Source organism: Manihot esculenta, unplaced genomic scaffold, assembly GCF_001659605.2.
Source record: "Manihot esculenta cultivar AM560-2 unplaced genomic scaffold, M.esculenta_v8 Scaffold17, whole genome shotgun sequence".
NCBI lineage: Eukaryota > Viridiplantae > Streptophyta > Magnoliopsida > Malpighiales > Euphorbiaceae > Manihot > Manihot esculenta.
In genome coordinates, this window is record NW_025215434.1 from 34,508 (window position 1) to 58,641 (window position 24,134).

Genomic DNA, 24,134 nt, shown 5'->3' on the forward strand with positions numbered 1-24,134 from the left:
ATTTAATTTTATAAAAATTAAAAAATAAAATATATTTTACACATTACTTTAATTTTTTTAAAATACGACTTTTTTAAATTTTACACGAATTAAAATAATTTATATATATTAATTTATTTTCATAAATGTGACTAATTTTAATTTTATAGAAATTAAAAAATTATTACATCTAAAATACAATTTAATTTTATAAAAATTAAAAAATTTTATAGAACAAATCAATTTTTATCTTTTTATTTTCTCAAAATTACAATTTAATCTAAACGTTCTGATTGCATAATTTACTAACTTATATTTCATGATAGGGAAATACTCTATTCAAAAACAGTTTTATAAAATTATGATTTATATTTTATTAATTTTTTATATTTTATTTTATATATCATATTTTTATTAATAAAATGACAATCCAAAAATATAAATCATAAAGTATTATAAAATAATTAAATAAAAATAACATAATTAAATTTAAATATTAAATTTTAAATAATAACAAAGTAAAAATATTTAATTAATTTTATAAATTATACGCTTTAAAATTTTATAAATTAAAAAAAGCTTAATTTTAAAATAAAAATTTTAATTTTAATTTTAATTTTTAGAAATTAAAAAATTAAAATAATTTTTACATATTATTTTAATTATTTTTAAAATATGAAAATTTAATTTTATAAAAATTTAAAAATAAAATATATTTTTTTAATATAACCGTTTAACTAAGTTTATTGGCTTGAGTTAATTGAATTTCATAGTTGAATCAATCCATACACACTTCGCAATTGATTGAATTTCCTGGTTGAACCAATCCATATAAACTCCTGGCAATTATGATACAGCGTAAAGAAATCAATTTCAAAAATTAACACATACCTTGAACAGGGAATTAACCATCCATTGTAGCAAACATGCAATTAAAATCAAAATCTTAAATGATATAATCCCAATGATGATGTAAAATACTTTTTATTGAATTTTCAAGTTATGTCTAACTTCTCCAATTTTTCAAAAACAATGCTAATAAAAAGAAAAAGTTAACTTTGTTTTCTCAAAATTACAATTTAATCTAACATCTGATTGCACAATTTACTGACTTATATTTCATACTAGGCAAATGCTCTATTCAAAAACAGTTTAATAAAATTATGATTTATATTTTATTAATTTTTTATATTTTATTTTATATATCATATTTTTATGATTAAGTCAATGTAGTGTAATGAACACTTTATTCAAATTTATTATTCATTATAAGTTAAATGATAAAAAAAATACTCTTAATCATCTCTCATTTTTTTTAATTAAAATTTTTATTTAAATGATTTTATATTTATTTTTAAAATATGATATATATTATGTCTAGATTATAATAAATATAATGTTTTATTATTTTCTATTAATAGTCACACATTAAATTTGTAAGAGTAATTCCATTAAAATATTTATATTTATAATTTATAGATTAAATATGTGTTAGTATAATAAAACATGTGTAAAACTAGGTAAATTGAATAATTTATTTTAAATTTTCATATTTTATATTAAAAAATTATTGTGTTTTGTATTATAAAAAATAAATTATTATTTATTTTCATCATCATATTAGGCAAATAAAAAAAATAAAATCGTACAAAATAAATAAATAAAAAGTTATCAAATTAAGTAGTGTATTAATTCGATCAATATTTTTATTAGAAATAATGAAAATTTTTAGCAAAACTATTTTAAATATTTTATTTCACACATATTCAATATATTCACAAATTATAAATGCAGAAAAAAAAATATATTTACAATACATGATATAAATATTTCAATAAAGTTATTTTTTAAAATTTAGAGTGTTATACAAACATAAGGAATTATTAGTAAAAAATAATATAATTATATTTTAGAAATAATATATTTATATATTATATCTTAAATATAAAACTAATATGATGATTTCATTTTATTAGATAAAATTTAAAGGATAAATTTTGATAAATAGAAAACAAGATAGGAGTATATTAATTATTTAATTTGTAATTAATAATAAATTTTTAGATGAAATTATCAGAAGAACCAAACTTCAATAGTTAAATATAAAAAAAAAAAAATACAGCTAAAAGATAAGATATTCGACTTGAAATAACATATCTGGTACAGCGAATGAATCTTCCCTTACATTCCATATTCTTCTGACCATTTTATTTGCTCACTCCGTGATTCAGAAGCCATGAAAGCACCTCATGGCCCTAGCATTTTTGCAGCAAAGTAAACCCAATAACCATTCCTTTAAAATTGCATCAATCTAGAGATCTTTTCCTTCCTAAACACTAGAGAGCAGTATTCATATTTCCCTAAGGTTCTTCCATTTCCACTAGACCAACATCCTTAGAAACCAGAATTCTACCAAAAGCAAAATAAGGGCAACATCAACATTAAAACCAAATATATATATATATTGTATTACAATGTGTCTTTCCGTCAGACTATTGCTTGAAATCAGTTCCGACAAACCCAAATGGAAATTGAATAAATACAAACATCAACATAATAAAACCACAACATGCGCCAATGCCTGTTGATGCGGAGGATTGCTGCCAACACCAATAGGATTGTGACATAGGCTCCACTGAAACTCCAATAGAACCACACCATATCAATACCCCCTTCATCTTCCTCTTCTACATCAGCAGATGGTGGCGGTGTTTGTGGAGCTTCATCACTTTTGCAGCTCTTATGAATGGGTTCTCCACAGAGACCAGGATTACCTCTGTAATTGTTTTCATCGAAAGTTCCAAATTGCGCTCCATTAGGAACTCTACCTGATAAATTGTTGTATGAAACATTGAAAGTTCCCAAAAAGGTCAGCGCAACTAGTTCGCTGGGGATTTCACCACTCAAATTATTGTTGCCAAGATCTAAGCTCTCTAAACTCCTTAGATTTGAAACACTGAATGGTATAGATCCTGTTATATGATTGTGAGACAAATTCAATGATCGAATTTCATGCAGGTCTCCAATTTCTTGAGGAATGCTGCCACTTAACTCATTGCATGATAGATCTATTCCTGCCATTGAGTTGATAATATCACCCTTGTAGGAGTTGTATCTATATTTCGTTGCAAATTCCACTTCCACAATTTCTGAAGAACCCCAATCTACCCATGGCAAATGGAGATTAAGAGCGATTTTATCGGGAGCACTCGGATTGAAACCCATAATATTAACTTCTTCCATCATCCCAAATGATATATTATTGCCAAAAGAAATGTTACTAAAGCATGCAGGTATGGAACCAAAAAGTAAGTTGCGAGAAAGATCCATTATTTGGTGAGTCTTAAGCCTCTGATTTTTCATTTATCTATTTAAGTTTCTGATTTCTACTTTGATGGTTCCTAAGGCATGGGTCAGATTTTCCTTGATAATTTCTAGTTGTTCTGAATGCACAAACCTCTCCTTGCTGGAAATTATTTGGTGAGTCTTAAGCAAGTGATTTCGGCTGGTAGTCTGCAAGGGATCACTAAGCCTTTGATTTCTCATTCATCTATTTAAGTTTCTTGTTTCTACTTTGTTAGTTTCTGAGGCATGGGTTAGGTTTCTATGAGGCTTTCTATAGATGTTTTTCTTTAATCCTATTTCATTCTTCTTCAATCTTGTTTAAGACGTCAATTGGGATAGAAATATGGGTTACATTGTAATGGGCTTGATTTTGTTAAAAAATAATGGGTTCCTTTATTATTCATCCAATTTCAAATAGGTAAATATAACTGAGCTGGTTTACCAAATCTTTAATTTCTCCCTTTGAATTGTTAATGAAGGATTTTTTTATACTATACTAAATAAATTAGAGATGCAGAAAACTCTCCTTGTCCGGAAAGATCTACCTATAGAAACCTTCAACTGAGAAATTTCAGCCCTAGAAGTGGACCCATTGTCAAGAATGCATTTTCAAAATCAAAGTTTATAAATATAGGTGTATTTGTGAGATGAAAGTTTATAAATGAAAGCTCAAAGTTCATTAGATTCAAAATCAAAGTAAAATCACATAAGTCAGTATTTTTAGATTAAAATTTTACCAAAGTTCAATTATATTTTTAGATTGGTACTTCCTGAAAAATAACAAATAACTCTTAAATTAGTTCTTTTAGAGAATAACATTTGCATTCTGCTGCAGATTGCAGATTCTGCATTCTTCCATTGTCTTCTTAATTGGTGCTTGTTAATTAGGGTGTTGTTAATTTTGAGTATCATATAAGGTTCAGGTTTATGCTATAATTCTTCTAACTTTTTAAGGTCATTCAGCCATATTTATTTGATATTGAAATTGAATTTTTATTTGTTGGGATTTCAATGAAGCTAAATTAGAAAAAAAAAAAGAAAAAAAAATCAAGAATGCATTTTCAATATTCTGAATTACATGTGTGCTTCTCTGGGACTGAACCATAGAGTCTGTTCGGCTTCTTCGGCCGTCGGAGATACTAGAAATAACTGGTAATATTAGCATATAGATTTGTGATTGTGCAGAGAAAGATAAAAGCAACATACACATAAATTATGGATTTTGAAAGCAAGAAGAGAAAGCTTGCAAGTCCTAACCCATGGCAGAGGGATCCAAAGGAAGCATCAATTAGTAGGTTTTTTATAAGTTTCTTTGCATTTTATTATACTTGTTTTGCTTCTACTTTCTAACTTTTCTCTTTATGAATTCACTTGTTTTGTCTGCATAGCCTTTGATGATATGAATTACTTAATGAACCATGCTTTGAAGCGTCCCAAGTTTGCTGCACTTTTGGTTAAACATAACATATGTTTGGATATGTATTCCAAGAGAGCTGTTTTGAAAGCTTCTCCATCTATTGTTGGTCTAATATCTTATTCAGGTAATCCATTTATTTATTTTTTTAATAATTTATGCTTTACTTTTCTGATTGCTTATATTGGGTTTTTTTCCTGATTGCTTGCCTATTTTTTCTTTTTTTAATATTTTTTTTCTTTTCTAATTATCTTAGTTTGTGCTGTATCCTATACATTTATCTACACAGGGAAGGAGGAGATATTTCAAGGTTCTGGAACTATTATAGAAAGTGATGGTAACAGTGGTGTTATATTAACTTCTGCTACTCTCATTAGGTGTCGTATGGGCAGAAATTCAGTAGCAGATGATGTAAAGGTGGCTTTTTTTACCATATTTTCCATTCTTGATCAGTGATACTGCCATTTATGTTCTGTGCAATCTGATGCTCTGAGTTTATAACTGTATGCTACTTTTTTTAGGTTGTTGCACACCTATCAAATGGTCATTCATTTGATTGTCAAATCTTAGCATTTGATTTCCACTATAATATTGCTGCCTTAAAGATCCAGTCAGAATCAGATGCTCCACTCCCAACTGCATGCTTGGCACATTTGGATGATTCTATCTCAGTTGATCCCAATCAGCTTTACATTCGTGAAGAAAAACCTTTTCAGCTTCGCCCACATTCAAAATCATTTAATCTCATCCCTGGGGATACATTAATTGCGCTTGGACGTTATTTTATAAAGCCATATGATGTCATGGCTACCACTGGTGAATTCAGGTAAAGCAATATAGATTAACTCTACTGTTTAATTTAATTATATGTTGGACAAATGCACTTTCTCTATTATGAGCTATTATATAGTGTAACTGTATTTCCAATATGACTATACCTAATTGCTATCTTAATTACTAACATTATTTTTATTTTCTTTTAGTCTCGATTGCTGTGAATATGATTGTAAAGAGCTGTTGAGGGTGAACTGCCAAATCACAAGAGTAATTTCCTCTCCCCCCTTCGTCCCTTACCTCTCTACTTTGCTTTACTTTGTGGGTTTTCCTTTTGCTTATATTCATTTGGTAAGGCGCATTGAAGTTTGGTTTTACTAAGGTGATAGATCACGTGTCAACATATGTGGTGAAACTGGTATACATTTTATTTATAATGAATAAGGTCTTGTGTTTCCGTTGTAACACATATTTTCTTTTGTAGTGTGGCATTGGGGGCCCATTTATCAACTATTATGGGGAAGTTATGGGAATCTGTTTTCATGATATGGGTTTTACTCCTTTTTTGCCAATTAATGTAGCTTCCAAATGGTGGGAGCACTACAAGAGATGTGGGTATGCACCAAACCTTTCTAGCTATCATTTTGCTGTCAAATGAATAATGCATGTGTTTGTTACGTTTAAATCTCTTCTCTTTTTGTTCTTATCATTTTATTAAAGCAAATAGTAAAAGGTACCTCATGTCTCGCATTTGGAGACATTTCAAAATATTTATAAAAGAGACACAAGGTTTCTTATATAATTATGGTTTTAGAGAATGGCCGTCATGTTATTTTATGGTGTTATTTATAGGTCCTTTAGGGGTTTGTTACCTATTGCCCTGTTATTAAAAGGCATCTTGTGGGTTGTAGGGAACAACAATTACAAGTGTTAATGACAGTTATTTGGAATTAAGCAACGGTAATGGACATTACCCCCAATGATGCATTTGGTAAAAAAAACATGCACGCTGTTTTCTAGACGTGTAATTTTTTTTCTTCCCCTTTTAGTTCCTTTTGAGACGCACTTGGCAATTATTTTAAGTTTTCCTTTTAGAACCTGAGGTAACTACTGATAGTGTGTTAAAAGTTCCATCAAATCTTAAAAGGCCTTTTCATCTAAACTTCTAGTTTTTGAAGCATAACTCTAGTTTATTTTTAATTGATGCACTCAAATAGTCTAATGTGGTGCATATATCACCCTTTTTTTAATTAACTACAGAACCTTAAGATAACCTTCTTCTTTGTCGTGATTTCTAAATCACGAGTTTAAACCTATCTTATTTAGGACTTCTTTGGCCTTAATGCTATATCTAAATGCACTCTGTGGAATTTTAGAAAATTTTCCATGTGTCTGGTCAACACTAATAAAAGAACCAAAAGTGGGTAGATGATATCCATTAATATTCAATCTAAACATTTTATGAGATGTTTCTATGGAAAGAAATTTGTTATGTGCCCTTGAATAGGATCTCGTCATAGGTCGATTAACTGTAAAATCCTCCTCCACTCGCCGACTGACTTTTCCTTGGTAATATTTCTACTTTTCTTTGAGGAACCTATTGTGAAATTAATTGAGAACTCGTTTGAAAAAATTTTCGGATCTCATAAACTGATAAATAATATTTCTAAATGTTTTATTCAATGATCTCAAATGCCTTTTTATGGTGAAAGCTACATCCAAATTGCATCAACATTTGAATTCAAAATACTTCCTATCTTTTATTAAAATTTAAAAATTTAACTAAAGATAGCAACTAAAAAATCAAATCAGAGATAACAAGATCTTATTTGTTGCAACCGCTTTGATCAGAATCTATCAAATAGAAGGATAATGCGTATCCATAACATTATCCCCTTCTTTGAGAAAAAGCTTATCCTCAAGCTTGTCCTCAATCATCTTGTTCAATAATAGGAGACCTTGGATCCTTCAACTCCATCGAAAATAATTTTTTGTATTGATGGTTGACAAAATGTCTTATCACAGTTGTAGCAAAGGCCTTTAGCTCGATGTTCAGCAATGGAGTTGAGGTGCTTTCGACAATTGAAGACGCTCCATTATTGCTAGAAGATGGTGCAGACCCTTGAAATTCAAAACCTGTAAGCTGTCATCATTAGACCAAATTGTTGTTTCTTCTTGAATGTTCGTGCAAAATTCATTGTTGTAACTAAATTGGGAGGGTTTTTTAGTTCCACCTTAAGCCGAATAGTCTCCGACAATCCCGCAATAAAAAAGTTAACTTTTGATTAGTTCAAACAATTGTTGCTCTTGCCAATAAGGATTGAAATTAGCGGTGATAATCTTCTACTGGTCCAACCTGCTTCAAATTCACCAACTCCCCCAAGGGATTGCTACGAAAAGGAGGACTAAATCGTAAATTGTAGTTCTCCTTGAACACTTGCCATGTCATTCTAGGTTCTTCCCATTCAAATCTGTAATACCAAAATTGAGCCTCACTAGTAAGGTGGAAGGCAGCTAGACTATCGAGCATCGATTTGTTGTATGAAAGAGTTCAACTTCTCTTTCAGATTCGCTGAATTGGCCATAATGATTGGCTCTGATACGAAGTTGTTATGTGTCCTTGAATAGGATCTCGTCACAAGTCGATAATTATCCTCTCGCCAGACTGATCTTCCCTTATTAATGTTTATGCTTCTCTTTGAGGAACCTATTGTAAAATAATTTGAGAACTCTTTTGAGAGAATTCTCGTTTCGCATAAACTGATGAATAATATTTTCTGAATGTTTTATTCAAGGGAAAATTACTTTTTAGTCCCTGAGGTATAGCGTAATTAACATATTCGTCCCTCTATTTTTAGAACCCAACGCTTTCGTCCCTGAGGTTTAATTCCGTCAAAATTAGAGGTCCCTCCGTCAAAAATGCTGTTAGTGATAGGAAAAATGACCGAATTACCCTTTCTAGAACTCAATACTTTAGTCCCTGAAATTTAATTCCTACAAATTTATAGGTCCCTCTCTCAAAGAATTGAAGGAAAAAATACATTTTTGTCCCTATGATATTACATAATTAACATATTTGTCCCTCTATTTTTTTGAATTCAACATTTTAGTCCCTAAAGTTTAATTTCGTCAAAATTCAAGGAAGAAAATCTCAAACTCAATCTCCATAAACAAATAAAAATTTTAATAAATTTAAGATTCAAATTCAGCAAAAATAATAAAAATCAAAATATATAAAATTTAAATTATTAAAAATAAAAAGTTAAAACTCAATATAAATATTTTTTGTGATGCTGTTCGTCATCGATCACTGCTCGTCATTTTAAAAATTCATTAAAATGTCTCTGATATTTTAAAAAATTTACTAGTTAGTCTTTCCGTTAATTTTAGTCGTCAAGTGTTATAAAAAAAAATCTAAAATTTCCATGATATGGAGTGACTAATTAGTAAATTTTTTAATAATTTGAGGGACTAATTAATTTTTTTTTTCTAAACTATAGTGACTAAATAGTAAAATATTTAGTGATAAAATTAATAGAGGAACTAACTAGTAGACTTTTTAAAATGTTAGGGACATTTTAATATATTTTTCAAAATTGAGGGACTAAGTAGCGAGTTTTTCCATACTATAGGGACTAAATAGTATTTTTTCATTTTATTATTGATAAGGGTATTTTTAGGATTATATTTATTCTCTTTCCTTTGACCAGATGAAAATCATGGACTTAACATAAATTTTTAACGGAGGGACCTTAAATTTTGACGGAATTAAACCTCAGGGACGAAAGTGTTGGGTTCTAAAAATAGAGGGACGAATCCGTTAATTACGCTATATCTCAGGGACTAAAAAGTAATTTTCCCTTTATTCACTTATCTCAAGTGTCTCTTTACAGTGAAGGCTACATTCAGGTTGCATGAACATTTGAATTAAAAATATTTTCTATCTTCTTTTAAAATAAAAAATTTGAAAATTTAACTTCAAATAGCAACTAAAAAATCAAATTAGAGATAACAAGCTAAATACTGATCTTATTTGTTGCAATCGCTTTGATCAGAATCTATCAAATAGAGGGATAATGCATATTCATAACAAATTTACAATGCAATATAAATGAGATAGCATAGAGTTCATATTTTTCTAGAGATTAGTTGGTCTGTCATTCCCATTGTCTATATTGTGTATTTTTTTTGTGGCAAGTGTTCTGTAAGGTGTAGTAAATTTCATCCTATCCCATCATATGATTTATGTTTTAGATATTATGTCTTTTTAAAGGTGAATTTTACTGTCCTCGGTATAGGGGCAATTTATGTATTCAGCTGATCAAAATCTAACCATTGCTATTCTAATGATTAATGTTGTGGCCTAGGGAACCCCGCCGACCTTGGCTTGGAATGGAAGTTACTAACCTTTATGCAGCTGATGTGGATATTTTAGAGAAGATTGTTCAAAAGTTCCCTAACGTATTTAAGGGGGTCATTGTTGAAGAGGTATCGTCTTGTTTCATGCAACTTGTTTCTAAAAGGTTGTGCAACTTGTTTCTAAAGGATCGTAGTACTTTGGCTAATATAGTTATCCTCAGTCATAGTTGTATAAAGTTCGAGGGACATGAGGGCATTAGGGTACCTTAGGCTTAGGTTCAAGGGACCTTTCAAGATTGAGGCGCATGTTTATATAAAATTTGCATAAAAGAATAGTTAATTTTCATTCTATGCATAAGCAGTAAATACTGAATCCAAGGCTGATAAAAATATTGCAAAAAGATCGTCAATGATTCCATTAGATATAGTGGGATTAACAATTTCTAGCTTATTGCTGGTCAAAAGAAAAAGCAAAATTCTCCATCTTCATCCTTCAAGCTCTATCAGCACCATAGTTAATTTAACACTAAAAGAAGATTACTACTATATTGGGCTTATTTGTTTTTCCAAAAGCATATATGAGAAAACATTTTTTGATAAAAACATTTTGAGAAAATAACTTATTTTCCATCGTTTGGTTGCAATCCTTGAATTGGTTGGATTTTTTCAACTTTTGGAATGTGCCCAACGATAAGATTATTTAAACCTCTTAGAACCTCATTATTTTTTGTGTAATATTAAAGTATGGGACAAAGACAAAAAGAAAAGGATAAATTATGGTAGTCACTGAAAGTTGATGGTAGTTAGTTGATCAACTGATATGTATTTACATGGCTATTTTTAATGTTATAGGTTACTTTTTCTTTTAGGCCTTGTTTGGTTCAAATGTGTCTTGGTTGGTTCAAATGTGTCACCTCCTAAGAAGTCACTTCCAGGACCTAACTTAACTAGATTGGGGTAGGTAAGTTATTTTCCCTCCACTCAAAGAAGAAAAACCTTTGACTTTCCGGGAAGTCAAGAAGAAATGCCAACAAAAAACAGAAATAATTTTCACCTCCAACCAAACAATGAGTTTGTCTAATTGTGGAAAACTTTTCATTAACTGCAATATGAAAAGTGGAAATAGTGATGGGAAAAAACTAGTTGCATAAATAAGAAGTTAAAACTTCATGGAGGGTTGAGCAGTCAAAGGCCTCTCTCTCCCATAACCAATCCATTTTTTTGCAAGGTTTTGATTTAGGAATGGTCTTATTGACCTATCAATTGAGACTTCATTATTATCTCTTTTTTCTGTAATCTTCCTCCACTGCGCCCTTGGATGTTGCCTCATCAATACTTTTTGTTTACTTTACATTAAGCATAGAATTGTGAAAATCAGTTCACGTGCATGTAAAGTGTTAAAAGTTCAGCTTGCCTTCCCAACATTGTTGAATTTAACATATGTCAATCAGTTATTTATTTGAGATAATTACCTAGGCAACTACTAGAAGAGTTTTTCAATTTCATGATTTTGTTGTGCACGGTGAAAACGGGGACATAGATGATGACATTATTGAGTGTCATATGATTTATAGCCTACTCAAGTTGAATCTAACTGATGCAAAAGTTCTTCAGTATTTTGTCTTACCGTGATGCACTCTGTGACCACAATAGTATTTTAATTTCATCTATGTATATATATAGTTTAGTAAGTGGAAGTTATAGCATATGATTTACTTATTTGTAGTTTCTGGTTACCATCCTAAATGAAGTTTGACAAATATATTTGTTTATTAGTATTCCCTCTTGAATCTAGCTAACTAATTGCTTATTGTTTTGATTGTTATTTTAACCTATAAATCATTATTTTCAAATGCTTGATTTGTGGATAAAGTACAAAGCACAGTTGAAACTTTTCCAATGAATGTTAAATCAGTGTGTTTACTGTGTGCTTATCTTTCCTAATTAATTTATTCTTTCTAATTGGATATTGGATGATTCTACCTATTAACTGTCAATAGGTTATGGCGGGCTCATCTGCTGATTCTGCTGGGATAAGTCCCAATGATGTTATAGTTCAATTTGGAGGAAAAACAATAAAAAGTTTTCTGGAGGTACAATACTTTTCTAGTTGTCAATTAACAAATACCTGTACTTGTATGCAGTAATGAAAATAGGCATTGGTCTTGTTTTTCTTTAATTCCAAATTGGTATCAGTTATTTGAAGCAATGTGGGATAAGGTTGGGGATCCAGTGGAGGTGATTGTGATACGAGCAAGTAATAGTGTTCCTTTGCGTCTTAGTATGGTGGTGGATGAGGCTACATCAGATAATTTGTATAGGTAAACTCCCTTGTGCCTGTTGTTGTCTCAACATGTTTATGGAAAGTAGAACCATGGAATGGTAAATACTTTGATGTTCAACTTCATTTTACATTGATGATTCCTTTCTTGGTCAGCTGGCCACTTTGGGAACATGCGAGATGATATTGGGATCCGTGGAAGTCGCAGGTGATAGGTTTTTGATATGTGCTTTATGTTCTTATTGCCATTGTTGTAGTGTAGTCCATGGCTTCATTTTCTGCTTTGCTTTGTAGATGATGATGGTGATGGCAGATAGATAATCAGCTTTGGTTGAGGAATGTTATTTGCTTAGAGATTTTGATATGAGTTTATTAAGGAGAAACGGTTTTAATATATTGCCACAACACTCTGAGATTTAATAAAAAATTTGATCAAAGGATAAATACATCATACTTATATGGCGTTTTATGCAAAAAAACTGTAATAACAATTACGAAAAGAAAAATAATAGCTTAATGAAAATAACTGTCAAGGAAGGAACCAAGTGAGCAGCTCTCTTGAGATGATTTATGGCAATAAGAAGACTGATGCACACCGTTGAAGAAGCCTCTTTGCACTTTTCATAAATTCTCTGTGGACAATATCATATCAATACCGAACGTAACATTATATTATTTACAAGTGATATTAAATTACGACAGTCTTCTTTCTTATCAATTGAAGTATAAAAATATACTAAAATAAAAAATTAAGAAAATTACACAAACATATGAAGAAAGAAGGTATAGGAATATATTAAGAAAATTCATATATCACCTGCCAACAAAACTTCCAAAACAATTTCATTTTAGAGATTTATTTCTGTAAATTAGCAGTTGTATCAATTAAACGATCTAATTATCTTATTGTAGTTATGTTTATAGTATTCATATAATGTAATCTTATATTGCAGGTAAAAAAAAAACAAGTAAAAAATGTTAAAAAGAAAAATTACAATAGTGGACTTGGAATTTTATTAAGTCTTCACAAGCTTTTTTTTATTTTTATTTTTAGCGTGATTCTTTTAAAATTATGGTTACGGAGAAATGACTTTTAAGTTTTTATGAGCGTAATATCCTAATTTTTTAGTTAAATAATATTTATATTTTTAAATTTAATTAAAAAATATTGTGAAACTTTAAATTTTGAGAATATTTTATAACTACACTTGAATTATTTAAAAGTGTAATTAATATAACTTATAATCTTAATATAAAATAATATAAACGATAATATATATTCACACAATTCAAATTATCGTCTAATTTGATAACAGTTAAAAACTATAAGAAAACTGAAAATAGCAAAAAGAAAGGTAGTGAAAATACTATACATGCATTCTCAAATCAAACATAGGAAAACTGAACCACAGGAATTGAAAGAGGATGGGTAGCATAACAAAAAACAATGCTCGATCAAACAAAAATAGATTTAGGAAAGAAAAGGAACAGAACAAAGCTATGAGACAAAAAAAAAAAAAAATTGTCATTTTATGCTATTGTTTGCAACAAGTAAAACTAACCCATCAAGGACTTTTTCTTCACTTGACAAATTCTAATAGGCTATTGTTTGCAGATAGCCAAGCAGGAAATCTTCCTTCCAAATTATTTTGAGAGAGATCAACAATTTTAGTTGCCATTGGTAAGTCAAAAACTCGGGAATTCTATGAATAAGCTTGTTCAGTTTACAATTTTTTAGTACAAGAACCTTCAAAGCTATTATTTTTAAAATTAATTTCTATTCTTCTATTTGGTATGATTCATTTTATAAAAAAAAATTGAATTTTAAAAAAATTATTCATAATTTTATTTTTTAATTTTGTAAGTTAAAGAAAAAATAAAATTTTCCATTTCAAATAAAAAATTTAACAGAAAAGAAATAAATTAAACTGAATTCTTGTGAAATATTTGATTTTAAATAAAGGATTCAAGAATATTCAATCCATAAAGTCCCAGTACTTAAAATCAAGAAATGATTACGATAAAAATGAAAACTTGAATCTTCAAAGTTCCACTACGTGAATTCTGTTTTAATATAACTGTCATTTAAGTTGCTTAAATTGTTGTTGCTAAGGTCTAGACTTTCCAAATTCTTTAGATTTTGTTGGAAAATCAAAAAGGAAATTCTGATACCAAAATAGAAAATAAATATTTAAAATTGAAATTAAATATTTAAAAATATAAAATAGATATTTTAAATGAGATAAAAATAAATTCAAAAATATTAAATGTTGAGCGACAAAACAGAATATCAAAAGCGGAAACTTTAACTTTAGCAAATGCATAACAAAATATTCAAAATACCATAACTAAATGAGAGGAAAAGATAAAGAAAAAATAAACGTTAAATTTCAATAAAAAACAGAATAATACAAAAAAAATTTTCTATTTTTTTCTTCATCTTTTCCGCACATTTTTACAGAAAATACACTTCTATCTCTTGCATTTTTACAATGGAGAAACCTTACAAAGTTTAATAACCCATACTTAGGTATGACTATATTTTGTATCTTACATACAAAAATTTCTTTTGTCTAAATTTTCACCAAATATATCTAATTAAAGAAACTTGTTGCAATAAAATATTTCAGTTGTCAACACTCTTTGAGAATTTTACTGTCAATTCTGGATCTTCTTCGTAATTACAGCTAAATATTCACCACCGTTAAAAATTAAAAAGAGAGTAGATGTCTAAATACTGAAATTAAATATTTAGAATTAAGACTAAATATCTAAAATAAGTGACAAAATTGAGAAAAAATATAACAATTTCAGCAGATTTTCGCTATTTCTCCTCAAACAACAAATCATAAAAAAAAATAACTAAGAGTCTTTCAACAATAAAATTATAAATTTCAGCCGTTTATGTATATGTATAGAGTTCCTTCAACAAATTTTATCTGCAGTTTATGTACATACATCAAATCTCTTCATTGTGAAAAAATAAATAAAATTTTATTTTATATTATAATAATAAAATAAATACAATAAATTTTATATTATTATTATTAAATTATAATTATAATTTAAATATATAAAATAATAATTTCGGTCGCCTATTTTTATGATAGTAATAATATACACTATCAAACTAATAAATCTTAAAAAAATTGCTTAAAGTCAAAAGTTTTTTTCTGAAAAAACATGTTTTATTGGTTAAATGGTACAAAAAAATTATAATAACAATAAAAAATTTTAATTACTGCAGTGGGGTGATTTAAATAATCATATATAAGTTATATTCAGCCCTTCAAATGCCTAGGAGGAAAAAGGTGTCTCCTATTTTAAATGTTATACAGCATAGCGAAATATATATTTGTGCATTTTAATTTTTTTAAAAGAATTATGTCAGTTTTAATACATATTTAAATTATTCAAAAATATAATTGAAATGATTTTATAATTTTAGTATAAAGTAGTATGTAGACTAAAAAATGTATACTCACAATAATTAAATTATTACATAATTGTATAATTAATAATTAATAACCTAATGATAATAATCATATAAAACATATAAATTCTAAAATTGAAATTAATCCTATATTTCCTATTTTCAAAATATATTTTGATAAAATATTATAAGAGATCTATCGCTATCTATTAATTAGGATGTTAGTGTTATTTTAATTTCACTTTTAAACAGTTTAGATATGTAATGATATATATTTTCAAATTTAGAGTTATAAAATTTTTGTGGTAAAGTTTGGTAAATTCTCCAGCTCTTTAACTGTACATAAAATTTTTTAATAAATATTATATTATTTAATTTCTTTTATATATTAATAATTGTCTTTCCATTATTTTCAATTTTGTAGATAGGGACTTATTTTATTCATAAACAATTTAATAAAATTATGAGTTATATTTTATTTATCTTAATATTTTATTTAAATGATATATCATATTTAACATAAAATATGGAATTTTTATGATATACACAATCTATATAATTAAATCTTAAAAATAATTACTTGAAATGATGAGAAATTTTTAGGTTCATACATGATTTTGTAAAATCATACATAAAAACATTTGACAGACTATTTGTTTTTATAAAAATAATCAATTTAAAAATAAAAAGACAATTCACATAAAAAATTTATATTTCTTGAAATAATAGGGTGTTATTGAAACGGTTAATACTGACATCCAAGATTTCTAAATTCTTCAAGTTCTTTAATTTTGAATAAATACCAGAAAAAATAAATAGAGTTAGTCGCTTATCATTAAAGGCGTCCGATGATTGATTTGGATCAAATTTGAATCCAAACCATTTTCATTCATTATAATATATATAATTTTATAATTAAATTCAATTCAAACCATATATTATTTTATTGGTTAACTAATGATTAACTATTTAAATCATCTATTATTTTCGCACTCTATCAACCATTAAAATCAATCTATTAGTTAATGATATATTAATTATGAAATACAATTAAAGATCATCAAAGTTTCAACGATAAATTTATTAATATAATAAAAGCATAATTAAAAAATATAAATCATAAAGTATCATAAAAAATTAAATGAAAATAAAATAATTAAATTTAAATATTAAATTTCAAATAATAATAATGAAGTAAAAAATATTTAATTAATTTTATAAATTATACACTTTTAAATCTTCTAAATTTTAGAAAAAGTTTAATTTTAAAATAAAAATTTTAATTTTAATTTTTTTAGAAATTAAAAAATAAAATAAAATAATAAAATAATTTTACATATTATTTTAATTATTTTCAGAAATGCGACTAATTTAATTTTATAAAAATTAAAAAAATAAAATATATTTTACACATTATTTTAATTTTTTTTAAAATATGACTTTTTAAAATTTTACACAAATTAAAATTTAAAATAATTTATACATATTAATTTAATTTTTTCATAAATATGACTAATTTTAATTTTATAGAAATTAAAAAATTATTACATCTAAAATAATTGTAAAAAAATAAAATAACAAAATTAGATTGCTATCAAATACATTGAAACAGCAATTCCAAGTTTTTCAAGTTGCATAAATTAAGAGGAAACATTTAGAGTACATGTTAGAAAATCAAGCAGCAAACTCCAAGAAACACAAAGTACTAACAACACTATCCAAACGACAATAAAGATTTGCAAAAATTAGAACAATAGTTAAATATAAAAAAAAATACAGCTAAAAGATAAGATATTCGGCTTGAAATAACATATCTGGTACAGCGAATGAATCTTCCCTTACATTCCATATTCTTCTGACCTTTTTATTTGCTCACTCCGTATTCAGAAGCCATGAAAGCACCTCATGGCCCTAGCATTCTTGCAGCAAAGTAAACCCAAGAACCAGTCCTTTAAAATTGCATCAATCTAGAGTTCTTTTCCTTCCTAAACACTAGAGAGCAGTATCCATATTGCCCTAAGGTTCTTCCATTTCCACTAGACCAACATCCTTAGAAACCAGAATTCTACCAGAAGCAAAATAAGGGCAACATCAACATTAAAACCAAATATATATATATATATTGTATTACAATGTGTCTTTCCGTCAGACTATTGCTTGAAATCAGTTCCGACAAACCCAAATGGAAATTGAATAAATACAAACATCAACATAATAAAACCACAACATGCGCCAATGCCTGTTGATGCGGAGGATTGCTGCCAACACCAATAGGATTGTGACATAGGCTCCACTGAAACTCCAATAGAACCACACCATATCAATACCCCTTCATCTTCCTCTTCTACATCAGCAGATGGTGGCGGTGTTTGTGGAGCTTCATCACTTTTGCAGCTCTTATGAATGCGTTCTCCACAGAGACCAGGATTACCTCTGTAATTGTTTTCATCGAAAGTTCCAAATTGCGCTCCATTAGGAACTCTACCTGATAAATTGTTGTATGAAACATTGAAAGTTTCCAAAAAGGTCAGCGCAACTAGTTCACTCGGGATTTCACCACTCAAATTATTGTTGCCAAGATCTAAGCTCTCTAAACTCCTTAGATTTGAAAAACTGACTGGTATAGATCCTGTTATATGATTGTGAGACAAATTCAATGATCGAATTTCATGCAGGTCTCCAATTTCTTGAGGAATGCTGCCACTTAACTCATTGCATGATAGATCTATTCCTGCCATTGAGTTGATAATATCACCCTTGTAGGAGTTGTATCTATATTTCGTTGCAAATTCCACTTCCACAATTTCTGAAGAATCCCAATCTACCCATGGCAAATGGAGATTAAGAGCGATTTTATCGGGATTACTCAAATAGAAACCCATAAATACGGAATATCAACTACTTCCATCATCCCAAATGATATATTATTGCCAAAAGAAATGTTACTAAAGCATGCAGGTACGGAACCAAAAAGTAAGTTGCGTGAAAGATCCATTATATTCGCATTTCTTAATTCACACAACTGATTAGGAATACGGCCGTGTAATGCATTCCCTCCCAATGAAAGCACATGCAATTCAGAGAACTGACCGATCCAAGATGGAATATTTCCAGAAAAATTGTTATCCCTCAGATCAAGTGCCACTAAATTAGGACTTCTGAGAAGCTCATGGGGTATGGGTCCACTTAGATTGTTCTTTTGTAAAAACAGAAAGCGCAATAATGAAGAATTGAAGCAGGAAGGCATAGATCCATACAACCTATTTTTTGAGAGATCTAAAAAGAAAGATGGGTCAGATTACATAGAAGTCTGGGAATTGGACCGGATACCTTGTTATTGGATATGTCAAAAAAAGAGAGGCTGGAGCTATTCACCAAGTCTACACCTACCATCGCACTGAAGTTGTTGTTTTTCATATCCAACACCGTCATGCTTCTCAAGTTCATACCCTGAGGAAAAACGTTCCCTTGAAAATTGTTGTTTGATAGAATCAGTGCACAATACATGGTACAATTTGCAAACAGACTTCCTGGCAACTCTCCCGAGAAATTATTATGGGATAAATCCAAAATAGATAGTGCTGGCGTCTCACTGATTGAAGAAGGAACATTACCACCGAAATTATTCCTCGACATGTTTATATATTCTAGTCTTGGGAGGACCAATCCAAACTCCTTCGGCAGCATACCAGTGAGATTATTGCTCGAAATATCTAACTGAACTAGACCATGCTTGATATTGGGCAGTTGAAAAGTTCCTGTGAATGAGTTGTTCCTCAAATTTATAACTCCTAAATTGGAATTATTTTGTAAGATCCAGGTGGGGAATGTTCCAACCAACTTATTATGAGAAAGATCAATAAAGCGTATGTCATGCTGGTAACGAAGAAAGCTAGGAATTGCTCTAGTTCTCACATTTAAGTTGCAATTTGATAATTGAATGTACTTGAGTTGAAATGCAGGAAACCATGTTGGATTTTCTGTTTCCAGTTCTAGCCTGCTACTTCCAGGAGAGAGTATAAATACTTCAAGTTTTGAGTGGTTGGCCAAAGCGCTAAATGAGAATGAGCCTTCAAACTCATTGCCAGAAAGAAGCAAATACTTGAGGGAGGTGAGTTCAGAAACAATAGATTGAATGTTGCCACTCAACTGATTGAATGACAGATCAAGAAATTGGAGGTTGGTCAAGTTGCCAATACATTCTGGAAGAGGGCCAGAAAGTTGATTTCCTTGGAGATCAACTCAACGAGACTTTTCAGTCCGCATAATCCTAAGATAGAAAAATATTAATCAAATGAAAAATTTTTTGAAGAAAAATTTAGAATTTAATTAATAAATTTAATTAGTGCCCAAAATATATTTAACTATTATTTTGTGTATGATATCATTGAAAATGTTATTATATTATATTTATATATCTATTTGTGAGTGCTATATATATACATATTAACGAAACTCACTTTTTAAACCATATACATAAAATTTGATTTTAAAAAATTTATGATGTGATCATAAAACTCTACAAACTATCTTAATTTTTAAAAAATGTACAAAAATAATAGCACTAAATAGTATATAATTACAATTATATTATATTTTTAATTCATTAAAATTATTTAATTAATTTATTTTAAACATAATTATTCTAATAAATCTCGAGTTTTATAAGTAATATAAGTAAAAGAATAATATTTAATTTTGTAAGTAATTAAAAGGGTAGATATCAAGGAATAACTCGAGAGATTTTTTTTTTCTATCATTCTATTTGCCTAATGTTTCAATGTATTATAAAAACAATAATTTTACTGAAAAATTTTAATTTTATGGAATTATTTTAATCTTTTTTGATAAATTATTTAGGACTAAGATTTTTTTGAAATAAAAGGGAGGAATATTCAATTTAATTAATTTCATTATGACATAACTGCAATTTTTATTTTATTTTTATAATATTTGTGAAATTAATATCAAATGAAATCTATAAAAAATGATTTAATTAAAAAAATATTGTTCTTATATTAATAAAAATATGTCAATTGGTTTGTTCGTATTCAATAATAAAAATAACATAGGAGATGGGATATGAAAGTGAAGTTACCTGCCGCTGAGAGGGAGCTGTTGAATTGATTATAACTCACATCCAGCGTTTTCAAATTTTTCAGATTACTTAATTCTGCATCATATGAAATTGAGAAAAAATTAAAAAATAAAAAGTGAATATACACTAGTCATAATTTTCATAATATACTAATATATATTTCATAATTTTCTAATACATATTATATTGCTTAAAATTAAGAGATTTTAACTTTTATGTGATTTTAATTTAACGTAAAAAAAAATGAATAGAGAGCATAGTTGAAAAATATTATTTTTATTTTTATCTTTACAATGTTTGTGAAATTAATGGCTGAATGTTTTTTTATTTTTTTGAAATATAGTTCCATATTAAAATTAAGGATTGGCATGTGTTGGCCCTGCATGACTTGAGTTCGTAAATCCCGAAAACGAAAAATGTCTCCTATGTTAAAAGGGGCAGCATGGCTTTGTTTTGGCAGTATACAGTTTTTGGAATTCCTACCTCAATCAAAAATTATATTGGAATCAAAAAGACAATTGATGTTATAAGAATCCAACCGATTCAAATGAAATTTATGTTTTGGCTAAGATATTCCTGTTGATTGGTTTCCAGACAGATCTAGAAATGTGAGAGATGTCAAATTGCCAAGGCATCGGAGAAGAGAGCCTCCAAATTCATTAAAGCTGAGATTATACAATTGCAATTTGGCTATATTTCAAGTAAAACTTATTTTGCTTTGGTAAAGAGTCGTTAAGTTTGTATAGAGTTACTAAGTTTGTTATCATATAAATATAATGTTTTCAAAGAAAGTGGAGTCCACATATATTTTAAATTCAAAATTTCTAACCTTTTAAAAGTTGAAAATTCTATATAACAAAAAAATTAGATCGACTAATTCAAATAGAGAAAAGATAACGTTCTAAATAAAATAATTGACATAAATATTGATTTTTGTAATAAATTAAAAATAAATGGTAATGTTTTATGTAAAATAAACTAAAATTAATCCAAGTAGAGAAAATGTTTATGTTATTAACCCTACGTTATTAATAACAAGATTTTGTTTATCCATTTCACTTATATATTATTTTAAAGGAATTAAATTTTAAATTGCAATATTAATTTTTATTGCAGCACTAGACTGATTTAATTCATTGCTGATATAAATTATATAACATTTGAATATAATATTATATATTTAAAAAAATCCTTTTTAAACATTAAAAATTGTCAAAAGTTATTTAAATTTGATAAACTTAAAGTATTATTTTTAGATTTTTAAACTTTTTATAATTGCTATTTAAGAACTTAAATTTTAAGAAATAGGTAAAACAATAAAAAAAAACCAACATCATTAAATCTCTATTAAAAAAATATTAGATATTAAACAGTATGTTAACAAATAAATTTAATATTAAAATTTTAATAATCGAGTTTGAAAATAAATATGGTATCTTACACTGTTAATAAATAAATAAAGTAATTAAAAAATTTATAAATATTTATATTTTTTTTTGAAATGGATGAATATTTATATTTAAATTTTATGAAAAATCGGTTACTTTAATCCTAATTATAAAAATAAGTTAAAAAGTTTGGAATTTTTGGTATTCTAATAACTAAAAGTTTAAATTTGAAGTAATTAGTTAAATTTCTAAAAGTTCTTGAACCCATGAAGCTAATAAGACGTATAAAATAGTATGACTGTATATTTTATTATTATTTTATTATATGTTTATAATAGTTTTTCAGTTATTTTGCAGGTAAACGCTTATTCAATTTAAAAACAATTGAATAAAATTGTGATTTATATTTTATTTATCTTAATTTTTTATTTAAATTTATGATATACATAATTAATTTATATAATAAATTTTAATAAATAATATTACTTGAAATGAAGACAAAGTTTATATATTATTTTATAAAATCATATGTAAAAACATTTGAGAAACTCATTTATTTTTCATAAAAATAATCAAATTTATAAATGTAAAGATAAATTACATGAAAAAATTTAAAGTTTACCTTTAAATAATCGATTGCTATTAAAACTGTTATACCTTATATCCAAGAATTCTAAACTCTTCAAATTCTTTAATTCTGCACAAATAGCATGAAAAGAAAAAAAAAAAATTGGAGTTAACAGAATATTGTGGTAGAATGAATGTGAAAAAAAAATTTAAAAATCAAACATACCTTGAATAAAAAAATTTAAGAAATCAAACATACCTAGAATGAATGGATATAAATATTGATTGCTCTCAAAAATCGAAGTGTTGAGTGATGTAATAAACACTTTATTTAAATTTATTATTAATTGTGATTTAAATAATAAAAAATAATCTTAATTATCTCTCAAATTTATTTTGTCAATAAAAAAGTCTTTTAATTAAAATTTTAACTAATTTAAAAATATAATATATATTATGTGTAGAGTATAATATTTTTTATTATTTTCCAGATATGAGTTATACATAAAATTTATTTGAATAATTTTATTAAAATATTTATATATATAATTTATTCATTAAATATGTTTTAATGTAATGAATTGAATAATTTACCTTAAATTTTTATACTTTAAATAAAAAAAAATAGCATACTCCGCATTACTTATTTGTGTAAATAAATAAAAATTATCAAGTTGTATAAAATAAATACTCTCCATCTTATAATTTTTATCCATTTTTTATTTTTAGTTGTCATAAAATTATTATACACTTTTCTTTTTATACTATAATAATATATAAATCAACTATTATAAACTTATTTAATTTTATTTTATTTTTAAAAAATCTCTCACAATATTTTTAATATTTTACAAAATTAATATATTTAATAAAATTATGATTTACATTTTATTTATCTTAAAGTTTGATTTTAATTATATTATGTTAACGCAAAATATGAATTTATGATATACATAATATATATAATAACAAAGAGAAATATTTTAGTTTATACATAATTTTGTAAAATCATATATAAAAATATTTGAGAAATTCATTTATTTTTTTAAAAGAAATCAATTTATAAATACAAAGATAAAGGATTTAAAGTTTACCTTTAAATGATAGGGTGCCATCGAAATTGTTACCACTTATATCCAAGAATATTAAATTCTTCAAATTCTTTAATTCTGCAGAATATTGTGGTAGAATGAAATAGAATGTTGTAATATAATGAATGTAAGGAAAACAAATCCAAGATTAATCAAACATACCTTGGATAGGGAATGAACCATTCATTGTATAATACATGTTCATAAGAATTAAAGTGTTGAGTGATGTAAGAGCTCTCCAATGATGATAATATATTTTTATTGAATCTATTCCCACTAATTTTTAACTTCTCCGATCTTTCAAAACCTGTAAAATATTCCGCATTTAAGTAAGGGTAATGAAAAAAAAATCAAATTTTTTATCAAAATTATAATTTAATCTAATAGTTTTGATTGTCATACATA

General features: G+C 27.1%; 3 protein-coding genes across 5 annotated transcripts; 1 reads left to right on the forward strand and 2 right to left on the reverse strand.

Moving 5' to 3' along the window:
• The first annotated feature begins 3,314 nt into the window (after nucleotides 1-3,314).
• LOC110607935 (putative protease Do-like 14) lies at nucleotides 3,315-12,602 on the forward strand. Of its 3 annotated transcripts, XM_043953686.1 has the most exons (12): nucleotides 3,315-3,459; nucleotides 4,510-4,615; nucleotides 4,713-4,865; nucleotides 5,028-5,155; nucleotides 5,260-5,564; nucleotides 5,722-5,782; nucleotides 5,997-6,127; nucleotides 9,880-10,000; nucleotides 11,872-11,964; nucleotides 12,068-12,192; nucleotides 12,309-12,360; nucleotides 12,447-12,602. In XM_043953686.1, the coding sequence occupies exons 2-11, from the start codon at nucleotides 4,540-4,542 to the stop codon at nucleotides 12,334-12,336; spliced, it is 1,221 nt and encodes a 406-aa protein (XP_043809621.1). In that variant the 5' UTR covers nucleotides 3,315-3,459; nucleotides 4,510-4,539; the 3' UTR covers nucleotides 12,337-12,360; nucleotides 12,447-12,602. The 3 variants fall into 3 exon arrangements, with proteins under 3 accessions (XP_043809621.1, XP_043809620.1, XP_043809622.1); XM_043953685.1 differs by having other exon boundaries at nucleotides 3,327-4,615; XM_043953687.1 differs by having other exon boundaries at nucleotides 3,327-4,615; nucleotides 4,754-4,865.
• A 4,872-nt stretch (nucleotides 12,603-17,474) lies between these two features.
• Nucleotides 17,475-18,473, reverse strand: LOC122722586 (receptor-like protein 56). The gene has a single exon (XM_043953688.1). It carries the CDS (start codon nucleotides 18,465-18,467, stop codon nucleotides 17,736-17,738), a length of 732 nt encoding a protein of 243 aa, XP_043809623.1. The 5' UTR covers nucleotides 18,468-18,473; the 3' UTR covers nucleotides 17,475-17,735.
• Nucleotides 18,474-18,861: 388 nt separating this feature from the next.
• Nucleotides 18,862-23,916, reverse strand: LOC122722587 (receptor-like protein 14). The gene is made up of 4 exons (XM_043953689.1): nucleotides 23,892-23,916; nucleotides 23,733-23,807; nucleotides 20,684-20,758; nucleotides 18,862-19,814 (listed from the first exon to the last, which is right to left on the reverse strand). The coding sequence occupies exons 1-4, from the start codon at nucleotides 23,914-23,916 to the stop codon at nucleotides 18,862-18,864; spliced, it is 1,128 nt and encodes a 375-aa protein (XP_043809624.1).
• Between the last annotated feature and the right edge of the window lie 218 nt (nucleotides 23,917-24,134).

Bases quoted from the DNA above. Each gene is read 5' to 3' on its own strand.
- LOC110607935 (XM_043953686.1), top strand. From the start codon at position 4,540: ATGGATTTTGAAAGCAAGAAGAGAAAGCTTGCAAGTCCTAACCCATGG. The intron at 5,783-5,996 runs GTAATTTCCTCT...TTTCTTTTGTAG, and splicing joins TGAACTGCCAAATCACAAGA to TGTGGCATTGGGGGCCCATT. The intron at 10,001-11,871 runs GTATCGTCTTGT...AACTGTCAATAG, and splicing joins AGGGGGTCATTGTTGAAGAG to GTTATGGCGGGCTCATCTGC.
- LOC122722586 (XM_043953688.1), bottom strand. From the start codon at position 18,467: ATGGGTTTCTATTTGAGTAATCCCGATAAAATCGCTCTTAATCTCCAT.
- LOC122722587 (XM_043953689.1), bottom strand. From the start codon at position 23,916: ATGAATGGTTCATTCCCTATCCAAG. The intron at 23,808-23,891 runs GTATGTTTGATT...AATATTCTGCAG, and splicing joins TGGTTCATTCCCTATCCAAG to AATTAAAGAATTTGAAGAAT. The intron at 19,815-20,683 runs GTAACTTCACTT...TTGATCTCCAAG, and splicing joins CAGCTCCCTCTCAGCGGCAG to GAAATCAACTTTCTGGCCCT.